The following is a 20,013-nucleotide window of genomic DNA, read 5'->3' on the forward strand; positions in this document are numbered from 1 at the left end:
CCGGTGGTGAAGGGAGTGACGTTTAGGGTGGTGGATGGGGTGCCAATCAAGTGGGCTACTTTGTCCTGGATGGTGTTGAGCTGCTTCAGTGTTGTTGGAGCTGCACTCATCCAGGCAAGTGGAGAGTATTCCATCACACTCCTGACTTGTGCCTTGTAGATGGTGGAAAGGCTTTGGGGAGTCAGGAGGTGAGTCACTCGCCGCAGAATACCCAGCCTCTGACCTGCTCTTGTAGCCACGGTATTTATACGACTGGTCCAGTTAAGTTTCTGGTCAGTGGTGACTCCCAGGATGTTGATGGTGGGGGATTCAGCGATGGTAATGCCGTTGAATGTCAAGGGGAGGTGGTTAGACTCTCTTGTTGGAGATGGTCATTGCCTGGCACTTGTCTGGCGCAAATGTTACTTGCCACATATCAGCCCAAGCCTGGATGTTGTCCAGGTCTTGCTGCCTGCGGGCTCAGACTGCTTCATTATCTGAGGGGTTGCGAATGGAACTGAACACTGTGCAATCATCAGCGAACATCCCCATTTCTGACCTTATGATGGAGGGAAGGTCATTGATGAAGCAGCTGAAGATGGTTGGGCCTAGGACACTGCCCTGAGGAACTCCTGCAGCATTGTCCTGGGGCTGAGATGATTGGCCTCCAACCAGCACTACCATGTTCCTTTGTGCTAGGTATGACTCCAGCCACTGGAGAGTTTTCCCCCTGATTCCCATTCACTTCAATTTTACTATTGCTCCTTGATGCCACACTCGGTCAAATGCTGCCTTGATGTCAAGGGCAGTCACTCTCACCTCGCCTCTGGAATTCAGCTGTTTTGTCCATGTTTGGACCAAGGCTGTCATGAGGTCTGGAGCTGAGTGGTCCTGGCGGAACCCAAACTGAGCATCGGTGAGCACGTTATTGGTGAGTAAGTGCCGCTTGATAGCGCCGTCGACGACACCTTCCATCATTTTGCTGATGATTGAGAGTAGATTGATGGGGCGGTAATTGGCCGGATTAGATTTGTCCCGCTTTTTGTGGACAGGACATACCTAGGCAATTTTCCACCTTATCGGGTAGATGCCAGTGTTGTAGCTGTACTGGAACAGCTTGGCTAGAGGCGCGGCTCGTTCTGGAGCGCAAGTCTTCAGCACTACAGCTGGGATGTTGTCAGGGCCCATAGTCTTTGCTGTATCCAGTGCACTCAGCCGTTTCTTGATATCACGTGGAGTGAATCGAATTGGGAGGAGGCCGAGGTGGATCATCCACTCGGCATTTCTGGCTGAAGATGGTTGCAAACGCTTCAGCCTCGTCTTTTGCACTCACGTGCTGGGCTCTGCCATCATTGAGGATGGGGATGTTTACAGAGCATCCTCCTCCCGTTAGTTGTTTAATTGTCCACCACCATTCACGTAAATTTAAAATTATAGCACAGCCGACTCAACTTGCCAACTTACAATCTCTCTCCATCCTGCTCAAAAAGCAACCACTATATTAAGTTAATGCATATTCAACACACACATTCCAAACTGACTACTTATAATTTTGCAGCACAGTCAAGCAGCATATTACACAAGAACTTTCAGACACAAAACCATAGGAATTCAATAATTACGGCTGCAGGCTGTAGACACACACTTGCAGTATTGTGCACGAGGCCCTGCACACCAGAACTTGGTACTACACTCATGAGGTAAGTTCAGATTAAGAAGGCCCTTCAGCACATTTGGTCATCTTCCTGTCCAACTCATCAAACACAACTTCTGTAGCTGTCAAATTTGTCAGTTCGCTTCAGAATATATTTAGTACTTAAAAAATGTTTTGTAGTCTGTAAGTGGGTGGGGTAGGGGGAAACTATCCCAAAATTTTGATATAAATAGACTTTCATATTTCTACACGTCATAGGCCTAGTCAGGTATAGTACACATGAAACTTTGTGAGAAGTTTACTTGTATAAATATGGTACCACAATATGCAATATAATCTTTGTAAATGATCTTTAGCAGTGCTGTAATTTTTGAATAATTAGAATTCTGAAAGCATAATAACAATGTTTCATACTTTACTTTTTTTAAATTGATAGCCATTCTTTTTTAATGATTGTCTTGTCAAAATGTTTGCTCTCAGTTGCTGATTATCATAAGTTGCAACAAGATTAGATTTTACTTGAATCTTGAGTTCTTAATTTTTCAAGTTCTACCAGCTAACCATTACCTAATTATACATCACTCCAGGCAACATTAAATAAAAAAATCTTCTCCAATTTATACATTGTTCATTTGTTAAATAAGTATAATAGTATTAAAAATATTTTCTATCAAATCCACCCATACATTCTCCTAAGAATTTAAAGACAGTTATCTTGACAGCTTGTCTTGCTTTTCATGTTTAAAAAATAATTGGTGTGATTTTTTTTTCCTTCCTGAAATAGGATCCAGATATCATAAGGAAGACCCAAGGTGTTGGGCCAATTCGGAAAGTACTGTTAGTCAAAGAGGATCATGAAGGTCTTGGCATATCGATTACAGTGAGTTTGGTTTAACATTTATTAATGTCATATTTATAATAGATATCATAATCTAGCTGCAGTACATGAAAACATCAATATGGATAGAGCAGAGAGATGCTGTTTATGTACTGTTGACTCAATGCAGAAGCTTCACATTTGTATTAATTGGGGGAAGCCCAAATGTCAGATACTATACAGGGTAAATTTTTTATTGATTTCAATGGACAGAAAATGATGAGCAATGCATCCATGATCTTCCAATATGCTCAGGCTCTTTGAGCAGTAGCATGTGGCCTCACAAAATTTACTCTAATAATATATTTTAAAAAAAAATTTCTGTAGTGGGCCAGCATTGATTGTTGCAAGTAGTATAGGATGTGTGGCCTTAGGCTGTAGTTCAGGTGTGTCCAAACTGTCACCCGTGGGACATATGTGGTCCACAAACCCTGAAAATCTGACTTCCATTTGTGAACTCCCTGATTTGTCCTGTTAGAAATTCATAGGCTGAAGGTTTGTAAAGGGCTGTTCTTAGAGCTGTTGCTTTATTGGTGGATAAATCCTATATTAGGACACCAATATCTGTTATCCAAATTAATGCGAATACTTATTTAAATATTACATGAGGCTTATGATGGTCCATGATGTGCACAAAGATAAAAACTTAGACATTCCTGCTGTAGTTTATATTGAAATGAATATGAATTATGTATGCAGTTGTGAATAGAATCTACCTCTGCCCTGTACCTCACTTAAACTAACAGTGATACTGCACACATAATTTTGTCTGGTTTAAAAAAGTAAAAAGGAAAGTTGTAAAAAGTTATATTCAAAAACTGATGTTGGGATTTGCCAATTTTTGTTTGATCTGATACCTGATTGGCAGCATATAGGACAATACATATCATAGAATCATAGAATAGTTACAGCACAGAAGGAGGCCATTGAGCCCGTGCTGTCTCTTTGTGAGAGCAATCCAGTTAGTCCCATTCCCCTGCTCCTTCCCCCTAGCCCTGCAATTTTTTTCCCTTCAAGTATTTAACCAATTCCTTTTTGAAAGCCACGATTGAATCTGCTTCCAACACCCTTTCAGGCAACGCACTCCAGATCATAACTACTCGCTGGTTAAAAAAGTTATTCCTCATGTCGCCTTTGGTTCTATTGCCAATCACCTTAAATCTGAGTCCTCTGGTTCTCGACCCTTCCCCCACTGGGAATAATTTCTCTTTATTTACTTTATCTAAACCCTTCATGACTTTGAGCACTTCGATGAAATCTCCTCTCAACCTTCTCTGCTCTAAGGAAAACAACCCCAGCTTCTCCAGTCTGTCCACATAACTGAAGTCCCTCATCCCTGGAACCATTCTCGTAAATCTTTTCTGCACCCTCTCTAAGGCCTTCACATCCTTCCTAAAGTGCAGTGCCCAGAAATGGACACAATACTCTAGTTGTGACTGAACCAGTGTTTTATAAAGGTTCAACATAACTTCCTTACTTTTGTACTCTATGCCTCTCTTTATAAAGCCACAGATCACATTTGCTTTTTTGACCGCTTTCTCAACCTGTCCTGCCACCTTCAAAGATTTGTGCACATATACCCCCAAGTTTGTTCCCGCACCCCCTCTAGCAATGTGCCATTTAATTTATATTGCCTGTCCTCATTCTTCCTGCCAAAATGTATCACTTTGCACTTCTTTGCGTTAAATTTCATCTGTCATGTGTCCGCCCATTCCATCAGCCTGTCCATGTCTTCTTGAAATTTATTACTATCCTCCTCGCTGTTTACTACACTTCCAAGTTTTGTGTCATCTGCAAATTTTGAAATTGTGCCCTGTACATCCAAGCCCAAAGTCATCAGTAAAAATAAAAAAAAAGCAGTGGCCCCAGCACTGATCCCTGGGGAACTCCACTGCATACCTGCCTCCAGTCTGAAAAACAACTGAAATAATTGGCTATTACAATAATAATTTATATCTATAAAGCGCTCCTCAAGTTGAGAGCAACATCTCAGCACTTTATAAAAAGGTGTACACTAAGCAAGAAGGAAAATCAGAGACTATGGAGAGGAAGCGAAGGCAAGTTCGAAGAGAAGGGTTTTAAGGAGGCTTTTGTAAGCAGGATGGCGATGAGGTGAAGGGATTTTGGCAAGGAACCAGAATTCCATAGTGGCTAAATAAACAGCCATCAGTGGTGGAGTACAGGGAGAAGGGAATGAAAAATGAATCAATGCCTGAAGAGTGGATGGTGCATGCAGGGATGTACACCTGGAGGAGGCTGGCGAAATAGGGTGGGGTGAGGGCATGAAGGGATTTGAATAAGGATGACTAGATCCATTTGAGTACAGGGAGTTAGTGAAGCTTGGGGAGGATGAGATTGTAGGGCAGTGAAGGAGAGGACACAGGCAAGTTGTAGTTTGCATTCTGGACAAGTTGTAGTTTGTGGATGGTAGAGGCAAGGGAGGCCAGGAAAGAGAGCAATTGAGAAGTTCAGCCTTGAGGTGAAATATGGACTTGGGGCTTGGCAGCAGTGGGGAGAATTAGGAACAGAGGTGAGGAACATTCTGGAGGTTGAAGAAAGTGCTCTAGGCGATGAATTAGATAAGAGAAAGAAAGCTCAGCTTAGGTTTAAATAGGATGCCTGAAGTTTTTCATCTCTGGGCTAAGTTCAAGTAGCACCTTGGGAGGTTGATGCAGTCTAGGGCAATGACACAAAGGAGTAGCCGGGAGCCAAAGATGATAGCACCAGGTTTACCAATATTTAGCTGGAGGAAGTTGCTGCCCTGAGAATACTATGTGCAGTCTCTGATCCCAACTTTATTCAAAAGTTGTAAACAATTTTACAACACCAAGTTATAGTCCAACAAATTTATTTTAAATTCCACAAGCTTTCGGAGGCTTCCTCCTTCCTCAGGTGAACGGTATGGAAATGACATTTTCGAATCCTTCGCATTTGAAAATCACAGAACAATGCCTGGTGATTACTGCCCGTTGCCAAGGCAATCACAGTGAGCAGACAGAAAGGTGTCACCTAAAAGGCCACCGAATATACAAACTCCCCAAAAAAAAAAGAGAGAGAGAGAGAAGGAAGACAGTCAATGACCCGTTATATTAAAAGCAGATAACATTTGTTCGCTGGTGGGGTTACGTGTAGTGTGACATGAACCCAAGATCCCGGTTGAGGCCGTCCTCATGGGTGCGGAACTTGGCTATCAATTTCTGCTCGACGATTTTGCGTTGTCGTGTGTCTCGAAGGCCGCCTTGGAGTACGATTACCCGAAGGTCGGTGGCTGAATGTCCATGACTGCTGAAGTGTTCCCCGACAGGGAGAGAACCCTCCTGTTTGGCGATTGTTGCGCGGTGTCCGTTCATCCGTTGTCTGCATGGTCTCGCCAATGTACCATGCTCTGGGGCATCCTTTCCTGCAAAGTATGAGGTAGACAACGTTGGCCGAGTCACAGGAGTATGAACCGTGCACCTGGTGGGTGGTGTCCTCTCGTGTGATGGTGGTATCTGTGTCGATGATCTGGCATGTCTTGCAGAGGTTACCGTGGCAGGGTTGTGTGGTGTCGTGGACGCTGTTCTCCTGAATGCTGGGTAATTTGCTGCGAACGATGGTTTGTTTGAGGTTGGGTGGCTGTTTAAAGGCGAGTAGTGGAGGTGTGGGGATGGCCATAGCGAGGTGTTCGTCATCATTGATGACATGTTGAAGGCTGCGGAGAACATGGCGTAGTTTCTCCGCTCCGGGGAAGTACTGGACGACGAAGGGTACTCTGTTGGTTGCGTCCGCAAGCCCACGGACAACCTCACGATGCTCCACTTTTCCAGCTTCCACCCCAACCACGTCAAAGAGGCCATCCCCTATGGACAGGCCCGGCGAATACACAGGGTCTGCTCAGACGAGGAGGAACGCGATGGACACCTACAGACGCTGAAAGACGCCCTAGTAAGAACGGGATATGATGCTCGACTCATCGATCGACAGTTCCGACGGGCCACAGCAAAAAATCGCGTAGACCTTCTCAGAACACTAACACGGGACGCAACCAACAGAGTACCCTTCGTCGTCCAGTACTTCCCCGGAGCGGAGAAACTACGCCATGTTCTCCGCAGCCTTCAACATGTCATCAATGATGACGAACACCTCGCTATGGCCATCCCCACACCTCCACTACTCGCCTTTAAACAGCCACCCAACCTCAAACAAACCATCGTTCGCAGCAAATTACCCAGCATTCAGGAGAACAGCGTCCACGACACCACACAACCCTGCCACGGTAACCTCTGCAAGACATGCCAGATCATCGACACAGATACCACCATCACACGAAAGGACACCACCCACCAGGTGCACGGTTCATACTCCTGTGACTCGGCCAACGTTGTCTACCTCATACGTTGCAGGAAAGGATGCCCCAGAGCATGGTACATTGGCGAGACCATGCAGACGCTGCGACAACGGATGAACGGACACCGCGCAACAATCGCCAAACAGGAGGGTTCTCTCCCTGTCCGGGAACACTTCAGCAGTCATGGACATTCAGCCACCGACCTTCGGGTAAGCATACTCCAAGGCGGCCTTCGAGACACACGACAACGCAAAATCGTCGAGCAGAAATTGATAGCCAAGTTCCGCACCCATGAGGACGGCCTCAACCGGGATCTTGGGTTCATGTCACACTACACGTAACCCCACCAGCGAACAAATGTTATCTGTTTTTAATATAACGGGTCATTGACTGTCTTCCTTCTCTCTCTCTCTCTCTCTCTCTTTTTTTTGGGGGGGTTTGTATATTCGGTGGCCTTTTAGGTGACACCTTTCTGTCTGCTCACTGTGATTGCCTTGGCAACGGGCAGTAATCACCAGGTGTTGTCCTGTGATTTTCAAATGCGAAGGATTCGAAAATGTCATTTCCATACCGTTCACCTGAGGAAGGAGGAAGCCTCCGAAAGCTTGTGGAATTTAAAATAAATTTGTTGGACTATAACTTGGTGTTGTAAAATTGTTTACAATTGTCAACCCCAGTCCATCACCGGCATCTCCACATCATTATTCAAAAGTGCCAGAGCACAGCTTAAATGGTTTACTGGAGTTGAAACTAAATCACAATTAGGTTAGTAATCCCACTGAGCTATGATGTTATATTTCCTAATGTATGTATGCATTGAGATTTATAAATGTACATTTGCATAACTCTTATTATTTGCAGTTTGTCTTTAATAAGGAAAGAAGAGTTACACAATGTAACGCAGATTGTATTCTGCTAAGATAAAGCTATGTATCTTTCAGGCCGTAAACTTTAATTGTTAAAGACTCTTACAAACTCTTACCATTACATCTTGATTATTTCTTACTATTTTTGGGTTGTGGTAGCAAATTTTTGTATCACTTTAAAAAAAAAATGTATCCAGTAGTTGCATTGTGATAATTCAATATTACAAGCATTCCATTGATTAAATAGTCTGACTCTTATTACCTAGAAAATGCAGAAAAACATCACATGTTTCACAGCTGGATATGATAAGGTATTTACAATTCTGACAAATTACAAGAAGAATTTAGAGTTTAGCATGTACGAGCACTATATTAGCAGGGGGTATTGCAAAGTTTTGTAACATATCATGTGTTGGGATAATTTTTGGGATTAAAAATAAATTGTGCTATGTCAGATGTTAACTGAACGTGACCACTTTCCAAATTGTAAAACAGGGTGGCAAGGAGCACGGAGTCCCAATTCTAATATCCGAAATCCATCCAGGTCAGCCTGCTGAGCGATGTGGTGGCCTGCATGTTGGAGATGCCATACTAGCTGTTAATGGAATGAATTTAAGAGATGCCAAACACAAAGAAGCTGTTACTATTCTCTCCCAGCAGGTAATTAAGCTAACTAGTCTGGTATAGAGGCCATTGTGTGTGTATGTGTGTGATGATTGCTTTCCTCGAGCTGTGAAAAAGACTCATAGAAACATAGAAAATAGGAGCACGAGTAGTCCATTTGGCCCTTCGGGCCTGCTCCGCCATTCAAAATGATCATGGCTGATCGTCTAACTTAGTACCCTGTTCCCGCTTTTTCCCCATATCCCTTGATCCCTTTAGCATTAAGAAATGTATCTATCTCCTTCTTGAATACATCTAATGACTTGGCCTCCACTGCCTTCTGTGGTAGAGAATTCCACAGGTTCACCACCCTCTGAGTGAAGAAATTTCTCCTCATCTCGGTTCTAAATGGCATACCCCGTATCCTGAGACTGTAACCCCTGATTCTGGACTCCCCAGCCATCGGGAACATCCTCCCTGCATCTAGTCTGTCTAGTGCTGTTAGAATTTTATATGTTTCGATGAGATCACCTTTCATTCTTCTAAACTCTAGTGAATATAGGCCTAGTCGACAAAATCTCTCCTCATACGTCAGTCCTGCCATCCCAGGAATCAGTCTGGTAAACCTTTGTTGCACTCCATCCATGGCAAGGACTTCCTTCCTCAGATAAGGAGACCAAAACTGCGTACAATACTCCAGATGTGGTCTCACCAAGGCCCTGTATAACTGCAGTAAGACATCCCTATTCCTGTACTCAAATCCTCTTACAATGAAGGCCAACATACCATTCGCTTTCCTAACTGCTTGCTGCACCTGAATGCTTGCTTTCAGCGACTGGTGTACAAGGACACCCAGGTCTCGTTGCACCTCCCCTTTTCCCAATCTATCACCATTCAGATAATCTGCCTTTCTATTTTTACAACCAAAGTGGATAACCTCACATTTAGCTACATTATACTGCATCTGCCATATTCTTGCACACTCACCCAACTTGTCTAAATCATATTGGAGCCTCTTTGCATCCTCCTCACAGCTCACATTCCACCCCAGCTTTGTGTCGTCTGCAAACTTGGAAATGTTACATTTAATTCCCTCATCCAAATCATTGATATATATTGTGAATAGCTGGGGCCCAAGTACTGATCCCTGCGGTACCCCACTAGTCACTGCCTGCCACCCGGAAAAAGACTCATTTATTCCTACTCTCTGTTTCCTGTCTGTCAACCAATTCTCAATCCATGCCAGTATATTCCTCCCAATCCCATGTGCTTTAATTTTGCACACTAACCTCTTTTGTGGGACCTTATCATAGCCTTCTGAAAATCCAAATACACCACATCCACTGGTTCTCCCCTATCTATTCTACTAATTACATCCTCAAAAAACTCCAGTAGATTTGTTAAGCATGATTTGCCTTTCATAAACCCATGCTGACTTTGTCCAATCCCGATAATGCTTTCCAAGTGTTCTGTTATCACATCTTTTATAATAGACTCGAGCATTTTCCTTCACTACTGATATTAGGCTAACTGGCCTGTAATTCCCTGTTTTTTCTCCCTCCTTTTTTAAATAGTGGGGTTACATTTGCCACCCTCCAATCTGTAGGAACTGTTCTAGAGTTTATCGAATTTTGGAAGATGATCACCAATGCATCCACTATTTCCAGGGCCATTTCCTTTAGTACTCTGGGATGTAGATTATCAGACCCTGGGGATTTGTCAGCCTTTAGCCCCATTAATTTCCCTAGCACTTTTTTTTTTACTATTACTGGTTTCCTTCAATTCCTCCCTCTCACTAGACCCTTTGTTCCCTAACATTTCTGGCCGGTTATTTGTGTCCTCCTTTATGAAGACAGAACCAAAGTACCTGTTTAATTGTTCTGCCATTTCTTTGTTCCCCATTATAATTTCCTCCATTTCTGACTGTAAGGGACCTACATTTGTCTTCAGTAATCTTTTTCTCTTGACATATTTATAGAAGCTTTTGCAGTCAGTTTTTATGTTCCCTGCTAGTTTACTCTCATACTCTATTTTTCCCCTATTAATCAATCTCTTTGTCCTCCTTTGCTGAATTCTAAACTGCTCCCAATCCTCAGGCTTGCTGCTTTTTCTGGCAATTTTATATGTCTCCTCTTTGGATCTAACACTATCCCTAATTTATTTTGTAAGCCATGGTTGAGCCATCTTTCCTGTTTTATTTTTGCGCCAGACAGGAATGAATAATTGTTGTAATTCCTGCACACGTCCTTTAAATATTAGCCATTGTCTATCCACCGTCATCCCTTTTAGTAAAGTTCCCCAATCTATCATAGCCAACTCGCAGCTCATACTTTCGTAATTTCCTTTATTTAGATTCAGGACCCTAGTTTCGGATTCAACTACTTCACTCTCCATCTTAATGAGGAATTCTATCATGTTATGGTCGCTCTTCCCTAAGGGACCCCGCACAACAAGATTGTTCATTAATCCTTTCACATTGCACAATACCCAGTCTGGGATTGCTCGTTCTCTAGTTGGTTCCTCAACGTATTGGTCTAGAAATCCATCACGTACACGCTCCAGGAATTCCTCCCCCACAGTATTATTGCTAATTTGGTTTGACCAATCTATATATTGATTAAAGTCACCCATGATTATAGTTGTACCCTTCTTGCATGCGTCTCTAATTTCCTGTTTAATGCCCTCCCCTACATCTCCACTACTGTTTGGTGGGGGTTGTCTATAGGCCCCCAATGTTTTCTGCCCCTTGGTGTTTCTGAGCTCCACCCATACAGATTCCACATCGTGATTTTCCGAGCCAATATCCTTCCTCACTATTGCATTGATTTCCTCCTTTACTAGCAACGCTACCTCCTTTCCCTTTTTGCCTGTCCTTCCTGAATATTGAATACCCCTGGATGTTCAGTTCCCATCCTTGGTCACCCTGCAGCCATGTCTCCGTAATCACAACTATATCATACCCGTTAATATCTATCTGCGCTGTTAATTCATCTACAGTATTGCGAATGCTCCATGCATTAAGACACAATGCCTTTAGACTTGTCCTTTTAAGATTGTTAGTCATCTTAGTATTATTTTGCACTATGGCCCTATTTGTTTTCCACCCTTGTTTTCTCTGCCTTCCACTATTGCTTCTTCCCTTTCTGTCTTTTGTTTCTATCCTTTTTTCCCCCTCCTCTGTCTCCCTGCTCAGGTTCCCATCCCCCTGCCATTCAAGTTTAAACCTTCCCCAACAGCACTAGCAAACACCCCCGCGAGGACATTGGTCCCGGTCCTGCTTGGGTGTAACCCGTCCCGTTTGTACAGGTCCCACCTTCCCCAGAACCGGTCCCAATCTCCCAGGAATCTAAATCCCTCCCTCCTACACCATCCCTGCAGTCACGCATTCATCTGGTCTATTCTCCTGTTCCTATACTCACTAGCACGTGGCACCGGTAGTAATCCTGAGATCACTATCTTTGAGGTCCTGCTTTTTAATTTATCTCCTAACTCCGCAAATAAAAAGAAAAATCCAGAAATGCTGGAAATCTGAAATTAAAACAGTGCTCAAAATACATAGCAGATCCACCAACATCTGTGCAGAGAAAAGATAAGCTAACATGTTGGCTGTAAATATTTTGTCAGCACTGGAAACTGGAAGATAAGTGAGCCCTTTAATTTAACTGAAGAAAACAAGGGGGAGGGGAGGAAGAGATAAATTGGTTGAGCCAGTATTTTTGAAAGCTGGTGGATGATGGCAATAATCTCATTGAGGCAATTTAAATGATATAAAAGAACAAAAGAGTGTGAAATTAGCTAGATAAGGCTTTGAAAAGAAAGGGAAGTAACATGAGGGGGAAAAAAAGCTACAAATGCATGAAATTTGACTCACCAGCAACTGAAAAGAGAAAAGACTGGACAGCATCCACGTGCAGACTTTTTGCCAGAACTCTGTTCCACCAAAGGGTCCAAATTGACAACTCCAATCAGCTTCTCCCCAGATGCTGACAGACCCTCCCTTCTGCATCCCTAGTATCTCCTGCCTCTAAGAGATTAGGAGAAATATCTAAGATGTGCAGTTGCTAAAGCAAGGCTCACTTATCTGCCAGTTTCTAGTTCTGACTGAGTCTACACCTGAAATATTAATCTGTCTTTTCTCTTGACCGTGCCGATGGACCTGCTTTGTAATTCCAGTATTTTTCTGTTTTTATTCCAACTAAGCTCTGTATATTTATATTCATCTTGCCAAAAATATTTACTAAATGTTTAAATGAGTACTACTGAAAATTTATAGTCTGTTTTTGAAATTTTGCAAATGTAAGAATACTCTGTGGTTCCATATATTTCTATAATTCTGCTTTGTGCTCAGTAATGGAAAGTTACAAAAAACTATTTTTTTGTGTTCAATTGTGGAATATTTAAGTGTATTCCAAAAGCAGCAATGAAACATTGGGTAGTGACTCAGTTTAAAAATTTAGGTGTGATCACATTTTGACTGTAAATTGCTTGAGATATATTGTAGGGTACTGATAAAGGGTCAGAGACCTGAAACGTTAACCCTACCCCTGGACAACCACATGTGCAGGAAGTGTCGTCAGCTGGTGGGGCTCAAGCTCAGAGTTTCGGACATTGAGCAGCAGCTGGTGTCACTGCAGTGCATCCGCGAGGCTGAGAGTTTTGTGGATAGCTCGTTTCAGGAGGTGGTCATCCCGCAGATTAAGAGAGTGCAGGCAGAGAGGGACTGGGTGACCGCCGGACAGACAAGGAGGACCGGGCAAGTAATGCGGGAGTCCCCTGAGGGCATCTCACTCTCCAACCAGTATTCAGTTCTGGGTACTGGTGGGGGAGAGGGTTCCTCTGGAGAGTGCAGCCAGAGCCAAGACCAGAGCACCATGGGTGGCTCAGCTGTACGGGGGAGGGGGGGAGGAGAAAGGTCGAGAGAGCAATAGTGATAGGGGATTCTATAGGTAGGGGAGCAGACAGACGTTTCTGCGGCCGCAAACGTGATTCCAGGATGGTATGTTGCCTCCCTGGTGCCAGGGTCATGGATATCACTGGGCGACTGCAGGACATTCTGAAGGGGGAGGGTGAACAGCCAGGGGTCGTGGTACATATTGGTACCAGTGACATAGGTAAAAAGAGGGATGAGGTCCTGCAAGCAGAATATAAGGAGTTAGGAGATAAGTTAAAAAGCAGGACCTCCAAGGGTAGTAACCTCAGGATTACTCCCAGTGCCACATGCTAGTGAGTATAGGAATAGGAGAATAGACCAGATGAATGCGTGGCTGGCGGGTTGGTGCAGGAGGGAGGGATTTAGATTCCTGAGGAATTGGGACCGATTCTGGGGAAGATGGGAACTGTACAAGCCGGATGGGTTGCACCTCAACAGATCCGGGACTAATACCCATGCAGGGGGGTTTGCTACTGTTGTTGGGAAGGGTTTAAACTAGAGTGGCAGGGGAATGGGAACCTGAGAGGGGAGTCAGAAGAGAGTAAAGTTGAAAGCAGCAAGAAAGGGGAGGACCCTGGGGAAATTTACAATACAAATAGTTGTTCAAGAACAAGTGAAAGGGAAAAGCGTAAAGCAGCAGAAAGAAAGTGTACCTTAGGCACTACAGATAAAGTGAAAACTAGAAGGTGTAAAGCGATTAACCCAGCATCAAAGCTGAAGGTCAGGCTAGGGTGTGTGGCCCAATTAAGAGTTCTATATACAAACACACGGAGTATAAGGAGTAAATTAAATGAACTACAGGCACAAATTTAAATTGGAGGGTATGACATGATAGCTATTACTGAGACATGGCTGCAGGATGGTCAGGATTGGGAACTAAATATACCAGGTTATAAGGTCTACAGGAGAGATAGGGAAAATGGAAGAGGGGGAGGAGTAGCCTTAGTGATTAGAGATGAAATCAATTCAATGATAAAGGAGGATATAACAAGAGGTAAGCAGCCAACAGAGACCTCATGGGTTGAATTGAGAAACAGGAAAGGATCTAAGACTATAGTGGGAGTTGTATATAGGACCCCTGGCAGCAGCTCTGAAGTACTAGATTATATAAATGCAGAGATTAGACAAGCGTGTAACAAAGGCATAGTGGTCTTAATGGGGGACTTTAACCTTCACACAGATTGGGAAAAGCAGACTAGCAACTGTCAGAAAGGTAGTGAATTTCTTGAGTGTATCTGGGATAGTTTTCCACAGCAGTATGTCCTAGAGGCAACAAGGGGGCAAGCCATACTAGATTTAGTAATGAGTAATGATCCAGATTTAGTTAACAGCTTAACTGTGCGTGAACATCTATCCAATAGAGATCATAACATCATCGAGTTCAAGGTAGTGTTTGAAAGGGAAAAAAGTGAATCAGCTGCTAAGATTCTAGACTTGGGTAAGGCCGACTTCAGTGGGATGAGACAGAGACTGTCCACAGTAAACTGAGCAAATCGGTTAAAGGGTAAAACGACTGATGATCAGTGGGAAATGTTTAAAGAAACATTTAACGTGATACAGAACCGGTTTATACCCCTGAGGGGCACGAACTCTACCCGCCAAAAAAAACAGCCATGGACAACTAAAGAGGTAAGGGACAGTATAAGACATAAGGAAAGGGCATACAAAAAGGAAAAAATAGCACAGATCCTGGCAAATGGGAAAGATACAAAGATCAACAAAGGGTCACAAAACAGATAGTAAGAGCTACAAAAAGAGTATGAAAAGAAACTTGCAAGGGATATCAAAACCAATATGAAGAACCTTTATAGTTATATTAGGAAAAAGAGGTCAGGTGCAGTGTTGGCCCCTTAAAAATTGAAAGTAGGGATATTGTCATTGATAATGGGGAAATGGCGGACATGTTGAACAATTACTTTGCGTCAGGATTTACAGTAGAAAAAGAGGATAGCATGCCGGAAATCCCAAGAAAACTAATATTGAATCGGGGACAGGGACTCAATAAAATTAACATAAGTAAAACAACAGTAATGAAGAAAATGATAGCACTAAAGAGTTCCAAATCCCCAGGACCAGATGGTTTCCATCCCAGGGTTTTAAAGCAAGTAGAAACCCATTTAAAGGAAGTAGAAACCCACCTGGTTCACTAATGACCTTTAGGGAAGGAAACCTGCCGTCCTTACCCGGTCTGGCCGATATGTAACTCCAGACCCACAGCATTGTGGTTGATTCTTAATTGCCCTCTGAAATGGCCGAGCAAGCCACTCAGTTGTGAAATCTCGCTAAAAAAGTCAATAAGAATAAAACCGGATGGACCACCCAGCATCGGACCACTAGGCACCAGACACGACAAAGGCAAACCAAGCCCAGTCGACCCTGCAAAGTCCTCCTCACTAACATTTGGGGACTTGTGCCAAAATTGGGAGAGCTATCCCACAGACTAGTCAAGCAATAGCCTGACATAGCCATACTCACAGAATCATACCTTTCAGCCAACGTCTCAGACTCTTCCATCACTGGGTACGTTCTGTCCCACCAGCAGGACAGACTGACCAGAGGTGGCGGTACAGTGATATACAGTCAGGATAGAGTGGCCCTGGGTGTCCTCAACATTGATTCTGGACCCCATGAGATCTCATGGCATCAGGTCAAACATGGGCAAGGAAACCTCCTGCTGATTACCACCTACCGCCCTCCCTCAGCTGATGAATCAGTCCTCCTCCATTGTGAACATCACTTGGAGGAAGCACTGAGGGGAGCAAGGGCACAGAATGTACTCTGGGTGGGGGACTTCAATGTCCATCACCAAAAGTGGCTCGGCAGCACCACTACTGACCGAGCTAGCATAATTCTGAAGGACACAGCTACCAGACTGGGCCTGCGGCAGGTGACAAGTGAACCAACACGAGGGAAAAACTTACTTGACCTCGTCCTCACCAATCTACCTGTCGTAAATGCATCTGTCCATGACAGTATTGGTAGGAGTGACCATCGCACAGTCCTTGTGGAGACGAGTCCCGTCTTCGCACTGAGGATACCATCCAACGTGTTGTGTGGCACTACCACTGTGCTAAATGGGATAGATTCAGAACAGATCTAGTAGCTCAATACTGGGCATCCTTGAGGTGCTGTGGGCCATCAGCAGCAGCAGAATTGTATTCCAGCACAATCTGTAACCTCATGGCCTGGCATATTCCTCACTCTACCATTACCAACAAGCCAGGGGATCAACCATGGTTCAATGAAGAGTGTAGAAGAGCATGCCAGGAGCAGCACCAGGCGTACCTAAAAATGAGGTGCCAACCTGGCGAAGCTACAACTCAGGACTACATGCATGCTAAACAGTGGAGGCAACATGCTATAGACAGAGCTAAGCGATTCCACAACCAACGGATTAGATCAAAGCTCTGCAGTCCTGCCACATCCAGTCGTGAATGGTGGTGGACAATTAAACAATTAACGGGAGGAGGAGGCTCTGTAAACATCGCCATCCTCAATGATGGCGGAGTCCAGCACGTGAATGCATAAGATAAGGCTGAAGCGTTTGCAACCATCTTCAGCCAGAAGTGCCGAGTGGATGATCCATCTCTGCCTCCTCCCGATATCCCCACCATCACAGAAGCCAGTCTTCAGCCAATTCGATTCACTCCACATGATATCAAGAAACGGCTGAGTGCACTGGATACAGCAAAGGCTATGGGCCCCGACAACATCCCGGCTGTAGTGCTGAAGACTTGTGCTCCAGAACTTGCTGCGTCTCTAGCCAAACTGTTCCAGTACAGCTACAACACTGGCATCTACTCGACAATGTGGAAAATTGCCCAAGTATGTCCTGTCCACAAAAAGCAGGACAAATCCAATCCGGCCAATTACCGCCTCATCAGTCTACACTCAATCATCAGCAAAATGATGGAAGGTGTTGTCGACAGTGCTGTCAAGCGGCACTTACTCACCAATAACCTGCTCACCAATGCTCAGTTTGGGTTCCGCCAGGACTACTCAGCTCCAGACCTCATTACAGCCTTGGTCCAAACATGGACAAAAGAGCTGAATTCCAGAGGTGAGGTGAGAGTGACTGCCCTTGACATCAAGGCAGCATTTGACCGAGTGTGGCATCAAGGAGTCCTAGTAAAATTGAAGTCAATGGGCATCAGGGGGAAAACTCTCCAGTGGCTGGAGTCATACCTAGCACAAAGGAAGATGGTAGTGCTGGTTGGAGGCCAATCAACTCAGCCCCAGGACATTGCTGCAGGAGTTCCTCAGGGCAGTGTCCTAGGCCCGTCCATCTTCAGCTGCTTCATCAATGACCTTCCCTCCATCATAAGGTCAGAAATGGGGATGTTCGCTGATGATTGCACAGTGTTCAGTTCCATTCGCAACCCCTCAGATAATGAAGCAGTCCGAGCCCGCATGCAGCACGACCTGGACAACATCCAGGCTTGGGCTGATAAGTGGCAAGTAACATTTGCGCCAGACAAGTGCCAGGCAATGACCATCTCCAACAAGAGAGTCTAACCACCTCCCCTTAACATTCAACGGCATTACCATCGCCGAATCCCCCACCATCAAAATCCTGGGGGTTACCACTGACCAGAAACTTAACTGGACCAGCCATATAAATACTGTGACTACAAGAGCAGGTCAGAAGCTGGGTATTCTGCGGCGAGTGACTCACCTCCTGACTCCCCAAAGCCTTTCCACCATCTACAAGGCACAAGTCAGGAATGTGATGGAATACTCTCCACTTGCCTGGATGAGTGCAGCTCGAACAACACTCAAGAAGCTCGACACCATTCAGGACAAAGCAGCCCGCTTGATTGGCACCCCATCCACCACCCTAAACGTTCACTCCCTTCACCACCGGCGCACCGTGGCTGCAGTGTGTACCATCCACAGGATGCACTGCAGCAACTCGCCAAGGCTTCTTCGACAGCACTTCCCAAACCCGCGACCTCTACCACCTAGAAGGACAAGAGCAGCAGGCACATGGAACAACACCACCTGCACATTCCCCTCCAAGTCACACACCATCCTGACTTGGAAATATATCGCCGTTCCTTCATTGTCTCTGGGTCTAAATCCTGGAACTCCCTTCCTAACAGCACTGTGGGAGAACCTTCACCACACGGACTGCAGCGGTTGAAGGCGGCAGCTCGCCACCACCTTCTCAAGGGCAATTAGGGATGGGCAATAAATGCTGGCCTCAATAGCGAAGCCCACATCCCATGACCAAATAAACAAAAGTGAGCACATTGCAGATGCCCTAACTATAATCTTTCAAAGTTCTCTAGATTCAGGAACCGTCCCTTTAGATTGGAAAATTGCACATGTCACTCTGCTTTTTAAGAAAGGAGAGGGAAACCAGGGAATTATCGACCAGTTAGCCTAACATCTGTTGTGGGGAAAATGCTGGAGTCTTTAATTAAGGATAGGCTGACTGAACACCTCAAAAATTTTCAGTTAATCAAAGAAAGCCAGCATGGATTTGTGAAAGGTTGGTCGTGCCTGACAAACCTGATTGAATTTTTTGAAGAGGTGACTAAAGTAGTGGACAGGGGAATGTCAATGGATGTTATTTATATGGACTTCCAGAACGCATTTGATAAAGTCCCACATAAGAGACTGTTAGCTGAGATAGAAGCCCACGGAAACGAGGGAAAAGTATGGACTTGGTTAGGAAGTTGGCTGAGCGAAAGGCGACAGAGAGTAGGGATAATGGGTAGGTAGTCACATTGGCAGGATGTGACTAGTGGAGTCCCGCAGGGATCTGTCTTGGGGGCCACAATTAATCACAATATTTATTAACGACTTAGATGAAGGCATAGAAAATCTCATATCTAAGTTTGCTGATGACACAAAGATTGGTGGCATTGTAAGCAGTGTAGATGAAAACATAAAATTATAAAGGTATATTGAATCTATGATTCTATGATAGATTAGGTTAATGGGCAAAACTGTGGCAAATGGAATTCAATGTAGGCAAATGTGAGGTCATCTACTTTGGACCAAAAAAGGATAGAACAGGGTACTTTCTAAATGGTAAAAAGTTAAAAACAGTGGATGTCCAAAGGGACTTAGGGGTTCAGGTACATAGATCATTGAAGTGTCATGAACAGGTGCAGAAAATAATCAATAACGCTAATGGAATGCTGGCCTTTATATCTAGAGGACTAGAGTACAAGGGGGCAGAAGTTATGCTGCAGCTATACAAAACCCTGGTTAGACCACACCTGGAGTACTGTGAGCAGTTCAGGGCACCGCACCTTCGGAAGGACATATTGGCCTTGGAGGGAGTGCAGCGTAGGTTTACTAGAATGATACCCGGACTTCAAGGGTTAAGTTATGAGGAGAGATTACACAAATTGGGGTTATAGTCTCTAGAGTTTAGAAGGTTAAGGGGTGATCTGATCAAAGTTTACATGATATTAAGGGGAATAGATGGGGTGGATAGAGAGAAACTATTTCCGCTGGTTGGGGATTCTAGGTGTAGGTGGCACAGTCTAAAAATTAGAGCCAGACCTTTCAGGAGTGAGATTAGAAAACACTTCTGCACACAAAGGGTGGTGGAAGTTTGGAACACACTTCCGCAATCTGCAATTGATACTAGCTCAATTGCTAATTTTAAATCTGAGATAGATAGCTTTTTGGCAACCAAAGGTATTAAGGAATATGGGCCAAAGGCAGGTATATGGAGTTAGATCACCTATCAGCCATGATCTTATCAAATGGCGGAGCGGGCTCAAGGGGCTGAATGGCCTACTCCTGTTCCTAGGTTCC

The 20,013-nt window shown here is 44.4% G+C and overlaps 1 protein-coding gene across 1 annotated transcript in view; it reads left to right on the plus strand.

Moving 5' to 3' along the window:
• gopc (golgi-associated PDZ and coiled-coil motif containing) overlaps nucleotides 1-20,013 on the plus strand; it is a 73,377-nt gene that overhangs the window by 47,461 nt on the left and 5,903 nt on the right. Inside the window, exons 5-6 of the mRNA XM_067984684.1 lie at nucleotides 2,418-2,513; nucleotides 8,199-8,363. Coding sequence (XP_067840785.1) covers nucleotides 2,418-2,513; nucleotides 8,199-8,363 — 261 coding nt within the window. The remainder of the gene's footprint in view (nucleotides 1-2,417; nucleotides 2,514-8,198; nucleotides 8,364-20,013) is intronic.

The sequence above is a fragment of the Heptranchias perlo genome, chromosome 5 (genome assembly GCF_035084215.1).
Source record: "Heptranchias perlo isolate sHepPer1 chromosome 5, sHepPer1.hap1, whole genome shotgun sequence".
NCBI lineage: Eukaryota > Metazoa > Chordata > Chondrichthyes > Hexanchiformes > Hexanchidae > Heptranchias > Heptranchias perlo.